The sequence below is a fragment of the Lemur catta genome, chromosome 9 (genome assembly GCF_020740605.2).
Source record: "Lemur catta isolate mLemCat1 chromosome 9, mLemCat1.pri, whole genome shotgun sequence".
NCBI lineage: Eukaryota > Metazoa > Chordata > Mammalia > Primates > Lemuridae > Lemur > Lemur catta.
The window spans coordinates 15,485,294-15,498,712 of record NC_059136.1 but is presented as its reverse complement, the minus strand read 5'-3'; the positions used below and the strand labels follow the sequence as shown (position 1 = coordinate 15,498,712).

The window sequence follows — 13,419 nt, the reverse complement described above, 5'->3', positions numbered from 1 at the left end:
AATCCACGCAGCTTCTACATACTGACTTTGCACCCTACAACCTTGCTGAACTCACTGATTAGTCCCAGGAGTTCTTTTCGTAGCTTCTTTATACTTTTCAAAATAGAAAACTATATCTTCTGTGGATACAGACAGTTTAATTTTTCCCTTCCCAATATGCATTCATTTTATTTATTTTTCTTGTCTAACTACTACTTGCTACAACTTACAGTACAATGCTGAATATGAATGGTGAGAAAAAACATCTTTGCCTAGTTCCTAATATTAGTAGAAAACTGAATGCCTTCCCCTTATTGTATTAGCCATACTGTTTTTGTAGATGTTCTTTATTAGGTTAAATTCCCTTCTATTCCTAGTTTGAAGAGGGGTGTTTTTTTTTTTAATCATGAATAAATGTTGAATTCTGTTAACATGGTGAATCATACTGATGAATTTTCAAATGTAGACTCAGCTTTGCATTCCTGGGATGAAACCCACTTGGTCTGGGCATATTACCCTTTTTATATATTGCTAAATTTACCAATATTTTACTGAGGATTTTTGTCTCTAGAGTTGATGAGGGATATTAGTTTGCAATTTTTTCTTTTGTATTGCCTTGTTTTAGTTTTGCATAAGGGTAATGCTGGTCTAAAAAAATGAATTGCGAAGTGCTCTCTCCCTTTTTTTCCTGAAAGAGATTGGATAGAATTTATGGCATTTCTTCCTTACATGTTTGGTAGAATTTGCCATCAGGGTCTGGAACTTTCTTTTGTAGAAGGTTTTCAAACTAGGAATTCAATTTTTTTAATACTTAGTATTCAGGTTAACTATATCTTTTTCAATGTGTTTAATAATTCTTTAGTAATTTGTATCTTTCAAGGAATTTACCCATCTCATCTAAGCTATTAAATCTATAGGAATAGGGTTGTTTGTAATACTCTTATTATCTTTTAGTACCTTCTGGGTGACATACGCTTTTACATTCTTGACATTGATAACTTGGGTCTTCTCCTTTTCTTTGGTCAGCTTGGCTAGAAGTTTATCAATTTTATTGATCTTTTAAAAAAGCCAGTTCTGGTTTTCTTTTTGTGTCTTTTTGTTTTAAATTTTATTACTTTCTGCTCTTTACCTTTTCTTTTCTTCTGTTTGCTCTGGGTTAAGTTTGTTCTTTTCTTGAGTTTCTTAAGGTGAAAGCTTAGATTTCCGAATTGGGACCTTTCTTCTTTTCTAATATAGGCATTTATTACTATAAATCTCCCCTCAGCACTACTCTACCTGATTCCCAAAATTCTGATGATGCATTTTCATTTTCATTCAGCTATATGTATTTTTAAATTTCCCTTGAGATTTCCTCTTTGGCCTACAGGTTATTTAAAAGTTTGTTGTTTAATTTAAATATATGGACATTTTCCTGTTGTCTTTGTATTACTGGTTTCTAGTTTGATTTTAATGGTCTGAGGATATAACATGCATGATTTCAATTCTTTGAAATTTGCTTAGGTTTGTTTTATGGCATAGGATATGGTCTATCTTGGTGAATGTTCCATGTACACTTAAGAAAAATGTGTGTTCTGCCTTTGTTGAGTGAAGTGTTCTATAAACATCCCTTAGGTTAGGCTGGTTGGATGTCAGATCATCTAGATACTGATTTTTCTGCCTACATTTTCTATTGATTACTGAGAGAGGGGTGTTAAAGTCTCTAATTACAACTGTGGATTTTTTGACTTGACCTTTTAGTTCTACCAGTTTTTGCTTTATGTTATCTTAAAGGTCTGCTGTTAGGTGCATGTGCATTAGTTATTTCTTAGAAGATTATGTCCCTCTTTATCCCTGGTAATATTCCTTGTTGTGAAGTCTATATTGTCTGAAATGAGTATGTCTGTTTCAGCTTTGTTTGGGTTGTTATTTACATGGTATTATTTTTCTCCATCATTTTATCTATGTCTTTATATTTAAAGTGGGTTTCTTATAGATAGCATATTGTTTGGTCTTGCTTTTTTAAAAAAAATCAGAAAATTTTATCTTTTAACTGATGTGTTCTAACCACATTCATCAATGTGATTAGTTATATAGTTGGATTAAAATCTACCATCTTGCTATTTTTTATTTGTTTCATCTGTCATTTTTCTCTTTTCTCCCACTTTTTGGGCTATTAGAGTGTTTTTTATAATTCTATTTATCTCCTCTATTGACTTGCTATTTATACCTCTTTCAAAATTTTTTCTGTAGTTGCACTAGAGTTTATAATACACATCTTTAGTTACCCAGAGTTCACTTTCCAATATTATGTCATGTATAGAATAAGGATCTATAACAGTATACTTCCAACTCCTCCCTCCCTTCCCTCCTTTGTTATATATTTTATTTTTTACATTTGCTATAGACACAAAATACATTACTACTATTTTTGCTTTATACAGGCAGTTATCTTTTGGAGCAATTAAAAAGAAGAAAACATCCAGATCTTGTTTTCTGATACCATTGTCCAATAAAAGAAATCAAAGTTCCTTGGAGAAATGCCTGCTTCTAGGACTGAAATAGGAAATATACAAGATGAGCCTGGAAATAAAAAAGCAATACCCTACACACACACACACACACACACACACACACACACACACACACACACAAACCTCTCTCCCCTCTAAAGATAAGGGTATGTCAAAGGGACACAGAAAACAAGTGAATAGCCCTCAAAAGCTAAAGCTGGAACAATATTAGCAACAGAAAAAAGTGGTATTGCATTATAACCCAAAGTATTAAAATCAATGCCCATTAGCCCTGCAATGTCTAAAATAAAAAAAAAAATCAATGCCCATGTGTCCCTATTTATATAAATAAGAGCTGATGAATCTCCTTGTGCAGAGTAACTTCCAATAATTTATGTAGGTATCTTTCCCTTAAGGAGGTAGAGCCTTAACTCCTCACTCCTTAGGTGTGGGCTGCATACAGTGATTTCCTTCCAAAGACTACAGTATAGAGAAAGGAGAAAAGAGTAACTTTACAGAGAAGAAACCTGTGAAACACTACATCAGCCAGGTGACCAAGTTAACATCAGCAGGAGTCATGCTGATAGAGGCTGAGCAACCCAATCCAAAAATCTGAAATCTGAAAGGCTCTAAAATCCAAAACCTTTTGAGTGCCAATGCAAATATCTCCAAATCAAAAAAAAAAAAAAAAAATCTGAAACACTTCTGGTCCCAAGCATTTTAAATAAGGGATACTCAACCTGCGGTATGTACCCTTGATATGATGTAATGAAAATGACACCTTAATTCAATGGCCTTCCTCCCTCAAACAAACAATTCTAGTCTTATCATGAGATAAATGTCACACAAATCCCAACTAAGGGACATTTTACAAAATACTTGACCATTACTCCTCAAACCTGACAAGGTCATTAAAGCAAGCAAAGTTTTAGAAATTTTCACTAAGGACACATGCTTACTAAATGTAAAGAAGTACCCTGGATTAGATCCCAAAACAGAAAAAGACATGAGGTTAAAAACTAAGTAAATCTGAATAAAATATGAACTTTAGTTAATAGTAATGTATCAAGATTGGTTCACTAGTTATAACAAATGTAGCATACTAACATAAGATTTTAATAATAGAAAAAATTGTGTGGGAGGTATATGGGAACTTTCTGTACTATCTTTGAAATCTTTTTATAAATCTAAAACTGTTCTAAAATAAAACGTTTATAAAATGTAGGGAAAATGGATTTTATCTTCATTTATTCCACTTCCACCATTCTTCATTTCTTTGTGTAGACCCAAGTTTTTGCTGCAATCATATTCCTTCTGCTGAAGAGCTTCCTTTAACATTTCTTGCAGAGTAGGTCTGCTGGCAATAAAGTCCCATGATTTTTGTTTGAGAAGGTCTTTATTTCTCCTTCATTTCTGAAAGATATTTTTGCTGGGTATAGAATTCTAGGTTGAGAATTTTTTTTTTTTTTTTAATTTCAGCCCCTTAAATGTGTTACTCCATTATATTCTTGCTTGCATAGTTTGTGAAGAAAATTATGGTATTAATTCTTATCTTTGTTCTTCTGTATGTGATATATATCTTTTCTCTGGCTATCTTTAAGATTTTTCTCTTTGTCTTTTGCTTTTAGCAATCTGTGTGTGTGTGTATGTGTGTGTATTGGTGGTAGTATTTATCTTATTTGGTGTTTGTTATTATTTCTTAAAATATCCTCTCTCTTTTCTCTTTTTGGAATTCCAAACATGTAACACCATTTGATAAAGGCCCACAGCTCTGGGATGCTTTGTACTGTTTTTTCTTTTTGTTTATCTTGTTTTCACTCTTCTTTCTCCTTGTATTTCAGTTTAGGTAATTCCTATTGACTTACAGACTTACAGGTCTTTCCTCCTTCTAGGCCTTTAGTGCAGGGTTTGAGCCTTAGTGTTGCTCTGGTTACCCTCAGTGTACCTACCACAGGCTTCAAATCCCTCTGGTGGTGGGGAGTGGTGGGTCAGGTTTTCTCTCCCAGCAACTGCTCCACTCTGTGTGCTGTGCCTCAGAGGCTGTAGCTTTCTCGTCATCTTGCCACTCTCCTGGCATTGCTCTGTACCCAGCATGTCCTTCCTGCTCCTCTACCATGGGTTGAGATATTTTTCCTTTTCCATTTCTCCAAATAAAATGGGATTTCCTCAGTACCCTAAGAGTGACAATGTTCATGTTCATCTCCTCACAGAATAAGGCTTTTGTTCCATAGAAGAGAAAGGAGACAAAAATCCAGGCAAAACTTCTTGCCCCTACTGCAGTGGCTACTCTTCCCCTCTCCTAGTTGTGTACCACAAGGGAGACTTTTTCAGGACATTTTTCAATCTTTTCTGTGAATATCCAGTGGGGTTCATGGAGAAAAAGCCTACAAGAGGACAGACTCACCCTGTTTTACACTGTGGTCCCCCAGAAGTTTCACACAGTACTACCAGTGCACACTTGGCCTCTAGCAATTCACTAATTGCCTAGGTTAACTCTTATTATCCCATGTCTTACACAATGCTCAAATGTTGTCTCTCCCTGCAGTATCTTTCTCTCCCTAACATCTAGGCCAGTTGGTTGCCCTGAAATCTCAGCACTGCAATGGGTTGAAGGAAAATTTGTTGCATGTCCAAGTTTTTTTCACTGCAAGGTTGGGAATGACACAATTTCCACTTTTCTGCATCTCCAAATGAAAAAACTACTTCTTTGTTTTTGACTCAGAGTATAAGACTTAAGAAATTTGGTCCTAGCTCTGTTATGTAATATCTTGGACAAATAATAACATTTAGCTCAGTTTCCTCATCTCTACCATGCCATAATCACAGTCTAATTAAGAAACAAATGAGACAATTGCACATATGATGACGTTTCGAATCTATAAAGCATTATACAAATGTAGAATTATCTAAGCCTGACAGCATCACTTTCACTTAGCAAAAAGTCAAATGGTGAGTTTAGCAGTTGCATAGTAGAAAGAACCTGGTATATCACCTAGTTGTAGTCAAACAGTTGCTAAATTAAGAATGGTTTTAAACTTGATTATATATTCCAATTTTTTTTTTATAGAGGCTAAAGGAATTGCTCTTCATAAACACAGACTTAGGACTTAAAAGCAAATGTGGCTAGAAGGCTAAAGACATTGCAAGGGCACGGAGGATATCTACATTCTTTATAGAGTTAAATAAAAAGGTTATCTGAGAAGAAATAAAGAAAGAAAATTATTTGGAAAATAACTCATTCAAGTTTGTGTGCATTCTTCCCTATTCTACAATAGTTCTCTGTGGTATACAGAATTTTCTAACAAATAATTTAGTGCTTCTCTCACTGAAAAGCACGTATAATAGATTATTGAAAGTATACAAAGTACAGAGAATACATAAGTCATGTTTAATTTATAAATTTGGGAAGGAGTCTCTAAGCAAAGATTCTAGCCTGGTAAAATTAAAATTAAACACAATAACCTCTCAGCTTTAATTTTAAATAACCATTAAGCAGATTTCCTATTTTTCCATAATCTGATTTTTTGTGTATTTAAAATACTTGTCTCTTCAAATGCTAATTTTGAATACAAATATTCATTAGGAAAAGGTGTGGATTCTATGGAGGTACAGAAAATTCCAAAGTAAGATATAGACTATGTATAAAATACGTGTTTTAAAGAATGAGGCTGAAGAAAGGTTTGACTTACCAGTGGAGGCATCATGCCCTTACTTGAAGGGGGGATAACAACTCGAAGATCTGGTTTTCGACTGTTCATTCCGATATTACCACCACCTGGCGGAGGGGGAGACTTTGTAGGCATCACTTTGCCTAAACTATTTGCACCAGTAGTTCCAATCAAATTCGGAGAAGCTCTTGAGTTTACAAATCCATTCCCTGGAAAAAAGAAATGTCATTCATTAACATGAAAAGAGTCATTAAAATACTTTGGCACAAATACAAACTAAGTTTTCCTCAGATCTAGTTGCAAATGAATTTTATAACAAAACTCACTACAGCTTGAGTATCCCTAATCCGAAATGCTTGTAATCAGAAGTGTTTTCTATTTCGGATTTTTTAAGATTTTGGAATATTTGCATCATGTACTTGACAGGCTGAGCATACCAAATCCAAAAATCTGAAATCCAAAATGCTCCAATGAGCATTTCCTTTGAGTGTCATGTCAGTGCTCGAAAAGTTTCAGATTTTGAAGCATTCTGTCTTTTGGATTTGGGATGATAAATCTGTAGTAACTAACCTGTATCTTTGGATATTTTAAAAATAAGCAAAGAGAGTCAACCAAAGTCTGAAATGCATATAAAGCTTAAGACTAATGCCACTTGCTTTCTAGCATTACTGCTTGGACCTGCTGAGAGATACTCAAAACACAACACATATTACTAATAGGACACCTCATACTGGGGACCAAGATAATGCAGGTACTACAAGAAAATGCCCAAGACCAGCCTATTCATTCATTTTTGTGACAGTAAAGGCATTGCTACTACTAGGTTCTGAGTACTGAACTAGTTATCAGGGCAACTCTTTACGGCTTTTTTAGCATTGAGCTCTAAGGCCTCATTTTCACCAAGTACTTCTTCCTTATGGATCTATTTCTACCTGCTGTTTCTTTAGCTTCCATCAAGGTCCTTATTAAATATTTATAGTTTATCTGACTTTAATTATCTTATTCCTACCTTTTATCTTTCTTTAATAGAACCATCCACCTCTTTTAGATGAAATAAGAAAATAAGCACAATGGGTTTATGTTCTGTGGACACAGTACTTTTGGGCAGCAGTTGACATATAAAATGAGATCATCCCTTTTCATGAATATAGTAGTCATTCTAGTCCCTCCTGTGTGTAGTAGCCATGTGGACTGGGTGAGGCTGACACCACTTCAAGCCCCACCCCTTGCAAAAGACTGGCTTAGTGACGGGCAGGTTACTCAGGCCCAAGCAATGAATATAAAAGCATTTTCCCTACCCACATTGTTTAGATGCAAGATTAACCAATCAGAACCTAGGTAAAAAAGGTTGTTCAATGGTTGCAAGGAGGGCTTCCACATTCCCCCAAATGTGACTGAGGAAGCATTTTATTCTTAAGTCATTGTAAGACTTGCAAGAAAACCAGAATGAGGAAAAAGCTGATACAGAAAGAACAGCAAGGAAATCAAGTAAAAACCCTAATTAAACCATGCTTGCAGTATGTACCGCTTCTGGATCTTTTCAGTTATGTTTAAGTTAATAAATCCCCTATACTATTTATACCTAAAGTGGTTTTGTTGGTTGCAACTGATAGTAGCCTTAAAAATAGCTACTATTCACCAGTTCAACAGTGGAGATAATGACACAAATAAAAAATTATTAAGTTGTAAGTATATAGGAACATATTAAATATAATATTCATTTATAGAGACTACATATGGTACTTTAATTTCTAAGTAAATTGCAAATAAAGCAGGGAAGAATAGAAAAATATTAACTATATGATACATTTATAAAAATGTTTTGTGAAAATTTAATTACTAAATCTAAGTGTGTTAACTACCATTAAAAATGTATTCTACTATTCCATATTTTTTAAAAACCCACCAATTTTATTAACAAAACATAAGAAACTTTAGGGTTACGATGTGTAAAATTTTCTTTCAGTAACAAATGGAGACTTAATGCCATGAATATTGTACTACTATCTAGTTTGAATAGTCCCCAGTATCTAAGTCTATTATAGTAAGTACACAGATGGCAATTTAAGAGCATCTTAAACCTGTTGGCTTAAGAATTCCATTTCTAGTGTTTATTACAAAACTGATGAAGAATGAAATATTCAGAATTGTGAACTAAAAGTTCCTGAAAAGCTGAATAAGCCTCTTGAATTTTCTGGGTGGGACTCAGCATTCATGTCATTAATAGTAACAACTACCTAAAATCAGATAACAACAAAAAACTACCTTTACCGTTTGGAGATCAAAAAAATTTAAACATCTAGTATGTGTACAGCACTGTGCAGTTGGGAGGGTACAGACAGGGAGACCAAAAAACCTCTACGTGGTCTTCAAGTAGCTTTTCATCTAGTTAGCAAGAGCAGAAACATACCATACAGGTGTGAATATGCTAAAATTACACTTAAATATGGGCAAAAACAACAGAACTAAGGGTAACCACACAAAATTTATAATGAAAGAGAAAGCACTGACCACAGGCAGGTGGGCTTAATTAGGGAGGCCTCTGATTAACTACTGAGCAGTTTGAAAGGATAAAAGAACAACAGAAGAAAATGGAAGGCAGGCACTACAGATAAATGTGAGAAAAATATAGGCTAAAGCATGAATGAATAAGGTGTGAGTAAGAAATGGCAGGGTAGATAAGCCTGGAAAACACAGGCTCCAGGGACCATGAGAAGGAAAAGGTAGCTGTATTTTTCCTGTTCCTTTCCTTCTGTTATAAAGCAAAAAGGAACTTGAGAATCCACCAAAAATAAGCAGACACTAGATGAGATATTACATATGTGTACAAACACCCCTATATTGTATTTTATTGTACTTTTTGAGACAAGATCTCACTCTGTCACCCAGTCTGGAGTGCAGTGGCACGTCATAGAACACTACAGCCTCAAACTTCTGGGCTCAAGTGATCCTCCTGCCTCAGCCTCTTGAGTAGCTGAGACTAGAGGTGTGTACCACAATGCCTGGCTAATTTTTTTATTTTTTGTAGCGACAGGGTCTGCCTATATTACCCAGGCTGTTCTTGAACTCCTGGCCTCAAGCATTCCTCCTGTCTTGCCCTCCCAGAGTGCTGGGGTTACAGGCAAGAGCCACCATACCCAGTCCACACCCCTATACTAATATATATGCAAGGACTAACCAAAACTGAGTGTCTGCTATGTGCTTAACACTGGCCTAAAATTTGTTCTAATAATCTCACTCTGAGAAGACTGTATTCTGAGAAGTGAAATGATTTGCCCCAAAGAACTGCAATGAGTTAGTGACAAAAATACAATGATATATTGCACATATTTTCACTTTAAGAGATTTTGTATTGGTTTATCAGATCATTTTAATTCTATAAACATTTCTTGAATGGAACAGAATGATTATTTAAAACCACTTAAAATCCATATAATACTTGGCAGTTTATAAAGCACTTTTAGGAACATTATATAATGAATAACATCAACTGATAAATACACGAATTCTCAAATTTAAAAAATATGACTAGAAGGAGATAGATTAAGAGAGTTCATAAAGAAAACCTGTTAAAATGGATGCTTCAATATGTCTATCTATAATACTTATATTTAGAGTTTGACAAAGATATGTTACTTAGGTGAGTTTTTTATGAGAAACTAAAAATTAACGTGATATAATCAACTGTTGAAACCTCACTACTACATGTTCAAGTTTGGTATCTGAAAAACAAGAGACAAAGAAAAAAGAGGCAAGGTGTGGTACTTAGGAATGGGCCTGTTATCTCTCCAGCAGTTGTCATTCAGAATTTCAGGGTTCCAGAGGATCCCTCCCTACTCTTACCCAATTCCTGTTCCTTTCTCTGAAACTTTTACCATGTGACCTACCCTACCAACTTTAAATCATTTATGTGATTTAATTTTGTTGTGGGGACTGATATTTCAGTTACTCTTCTGAGGCTACTTCCTGCATTCTGCTTGTCTTATCTTGAAGGGGTCTGTATTAAATCTGGGCTACATCTCTTTTCCACACCCCACTCAGTATTTCCTGCATCCTGTTAAGCTTCAGAGGCAGTGCTGTATAAAAAACAACCACTTCACTGGGTTATCCCCTGGGGACAGAGGTAATTGCTAAGCCAGACATCTGGAGGATACAAAATGTTTACCAAATAATTTAATTCAAAAATAGGGAAGTTTAAAAGAAACTTCATATTGCATAGTAATATGAAAATGTTAATTAACAATGCTTTTCTTAATATATAATGGCATGAATATGTGTGTTGAATCTCTGATATTATTTAGAAGATTCTTATTTACTTGATTTACACTAAAATCAGAAGGATAAAGCAGAATTTTCTCTCAAAGACATTATAAGATGATACAAATACATACTTTGGAGGAATACATCATCAAGAAGCACAAATACCATTTCCCATGTGGAGTCTATGATGCTTTTTAGCTAGATATGGTACCACAGTAACCCTGAGAATCAAGTTACAAGAGTAAAAGGGGATCTAAAAGCACAGTATATCTTAGTGTAAAGTCAGGAGTCAACAGGAGATAATGATGACAGTATGATGTGAGTGTTTGGTAATATGCCAGGCTGAAGCTAAAATAACCTCATATGCATGACTTGTTATTTCGTAGAGTGTAGTGATGTACTACCTAATATATACTTTCTTACCTCCAATTCAATTTTTACGACAAAAATGAAGATATTGTTGAGATAGACTTTCGAGACAGATACTCTCAGTATATAACTCATCTTGCCACAATTTACAAATTTAGGGACTGGAGTATCTACTCTAAATGAATAAACCCAACTTACGTGATTGTCAAATTGTGTTTTCAGTTTTAATGATAATTACTATCCTAACACAAATGTGAAAAAAAATACTCTTGCGCAAACTGCATACCAATGCCTCCAGAAACTTAACAGAGCTAATCTCAACTATGGTCCTACCGCTAGAAGGCAAGTCATTCAATTATATCAGTCTGGTTCATATTTCAGAATATAAATCACATCAGCTGAAATAATGCATTCAAGTGGCTGGCAAGTACTCCATGTCCTTAATACTACTCTTCTAGGGCTGAACTGCAGACAATGATGTCATTAATGTTTTACTCTGAATTCATTTCAGAATTTCAACTGACATGTAAACTTCAAAGGATTCTGAAAAACTCATACAAAGCAAAGTTCAAGAACTGATTTTTTCATATTTGACAAAATTTTCAAAAAATTTGACATTCAGCTGATTCTTCAACAAAAATACATTTTAAGTTATAAAATAATGTCATTTACATAAAGAACTGTTTGAGGTTTCTGAAACTAAAAAAGATAACGGGTTTTGGAATAATTATTGACAATTTATTTGATTCAGTGAAAATTCCTATAAGATGGAGCACATGAATCCTACCCATTAGAAATTTATAGTCAAAAACAGACAATGCTCACTGGATCCTGCTTCTTCTCTTTTTGAATACTGTATTCTCCCTCTCACACTCTCCCGTGTGGGCAGCCATGAAGAGGCAACATTTCTCCTTCTCTTCCTTCTTCAGGAAACATGATGGTTGAAGCACACATGGCTTCAACCATTGCCTTCACGTGAATGACTCTGAAATCTAGATTTCTGCTTTGTCCCTCTCCTAATTTCTAGTCCATATTCCATCATTTGGTGACACTTTCCCCCAGACATGCTGTTGTCATCTCACCTCAACCTGTTTTAAACACCTGTACTACTGCCATCCTCCACCATCCTATCCCCATCTTCAAAGTGATCAAGTTTTGTACATTCTTTCTTTACCATGTCTTCCAACTCTTCCACCTCCTCTTTTTAACTGTCAATGCTCCTGCTATAATGCAAACCCTTATTTTATCTTTATTCAACCCTAAACAATTTCAGAAGCTTCTTGAGCCTTTGTATTTCTAATCCAGTGGGGTTTTTTTTTCCTCTTTCTCAACATGTTTTTAAAAAGTAAACTTGCTGGACATCTAAGATTTTACTTTATGCTTGATATTTAAACATAGGCCTGAAGTTAGAGAGCCCAAAGTCATCTGAACTACAGTATAAACTGAGTATTAAGCGTAAATTCTCAGTAGAGAAATATATCTAAAATAAATCATAATCAAATAAGCAGACTGCTGCTATGAAACAGCTATCCAATTCACAATATGTACACAGCTGCCAGGTTTTACTTGCACAGATAATTACATACATAAAAAACAAACAATTTTCAAGTTATAAGTAAAAAAATGAAATGTTCTAATTTACTATAATAAAATGTTATGACTGTAGGGTCCTGTATCAACAGAGCATCACTGAAACTAGAAAAAGAGAGGAAAAAACACATATTCCCACCATCGTAACATAACTATTATAGTCACTTTGGATTTTTCCTCCTTTTTATTTTCCACATGCATATTTTTGGCATAGTTTAAAATCACAACTAAAAAGTGATTCAGCTGAAATTTTACCCAATTCTCGTATTGCTGGATATGTTGATTTCTTCCTATTATTCACTACTATAAATAAAGTTGCAATGAAGCTTTGTTTATTCTAATTTACTTCTTTGGGAGGGGTTCCCGGAAATGGTTATCAGTGGGCTTAGAGATACAAACATTTTTATGAAGATTAAAACATCTTGCCAAAACCTTTCCAGAAAGATGGTTACTAATTTACAATGCCATAAAAGCACATATGAGGTCATCAGTTTCACCATACCTTCATCAGCACTGCATGTCACAACAAAAAGTAGTAATAGTTGGGAATTAATAAGTAGTATTTTTTTTGCCATTTTTATTTGAATTTCATGATTACTACCAACAATGGACATCCTTTTCAATTTTTAAAATATCAGGTTTCTTTTTTTAATTCTATATTTTAGCACAATTACATGTCCATTCACTTACTAAACATTCTTCTATCTGTTGCTTGGATTTTATCTTACCTTTCCTCTTAAGAATGAGGAAAATACATTCTCCCACATAAGAAGATTGGGGGAAGAGTGGTTTCAGGCTCAGTTGCTTCAGTGGTTCAACACTGAGGACCCAGGTCTTTCCAGGTTTCCACTTTGCTATCCTTGGCATGCTGGCTTGTCATCTTAAACTGACCCCCTACATGATCTCAGGATGAGTGCCGCCACATGTAGACAACAATGTCCAAAGACTCAAAGGCTACCAAGAGTCTTTCTGTGAGCGAGTGTGTATCTGTGAATTTTGTTTCTCTCTAGATTTTGGAATTAATAGTATAAATACTACACAATGCACTTTACTTTCTCCTAAAA

At 34.6% G+C, this 13,419-nt stretch overlaps 1 protein-coding gene across 14 annotated transcripts in view; it reads right to left on the bottom strand.

Moving 5' to 3' along the window:
- Positions 1-13,419, bottom strand: part of MEF2A (myocyte enhancer factor 2A) — a 128,444-nt gene that overhangs the window by 15,639 nt on the left and 99,386 nt on the right. For all 14 annotated transcript variants that reach the window (XM_045561785.1, XM_045561778.1, XM_045561787.1 and 11 more), the window contains one exon: positions 6,158-6,345. In XM_045561785.1, the coding sequence (XP_045417741.1) occupies positions 6,158-6,345 (188 nt within the window). The remainder of the gene's footprint in view (positions 1-6,157; positions 6,346-13,419) is intronic.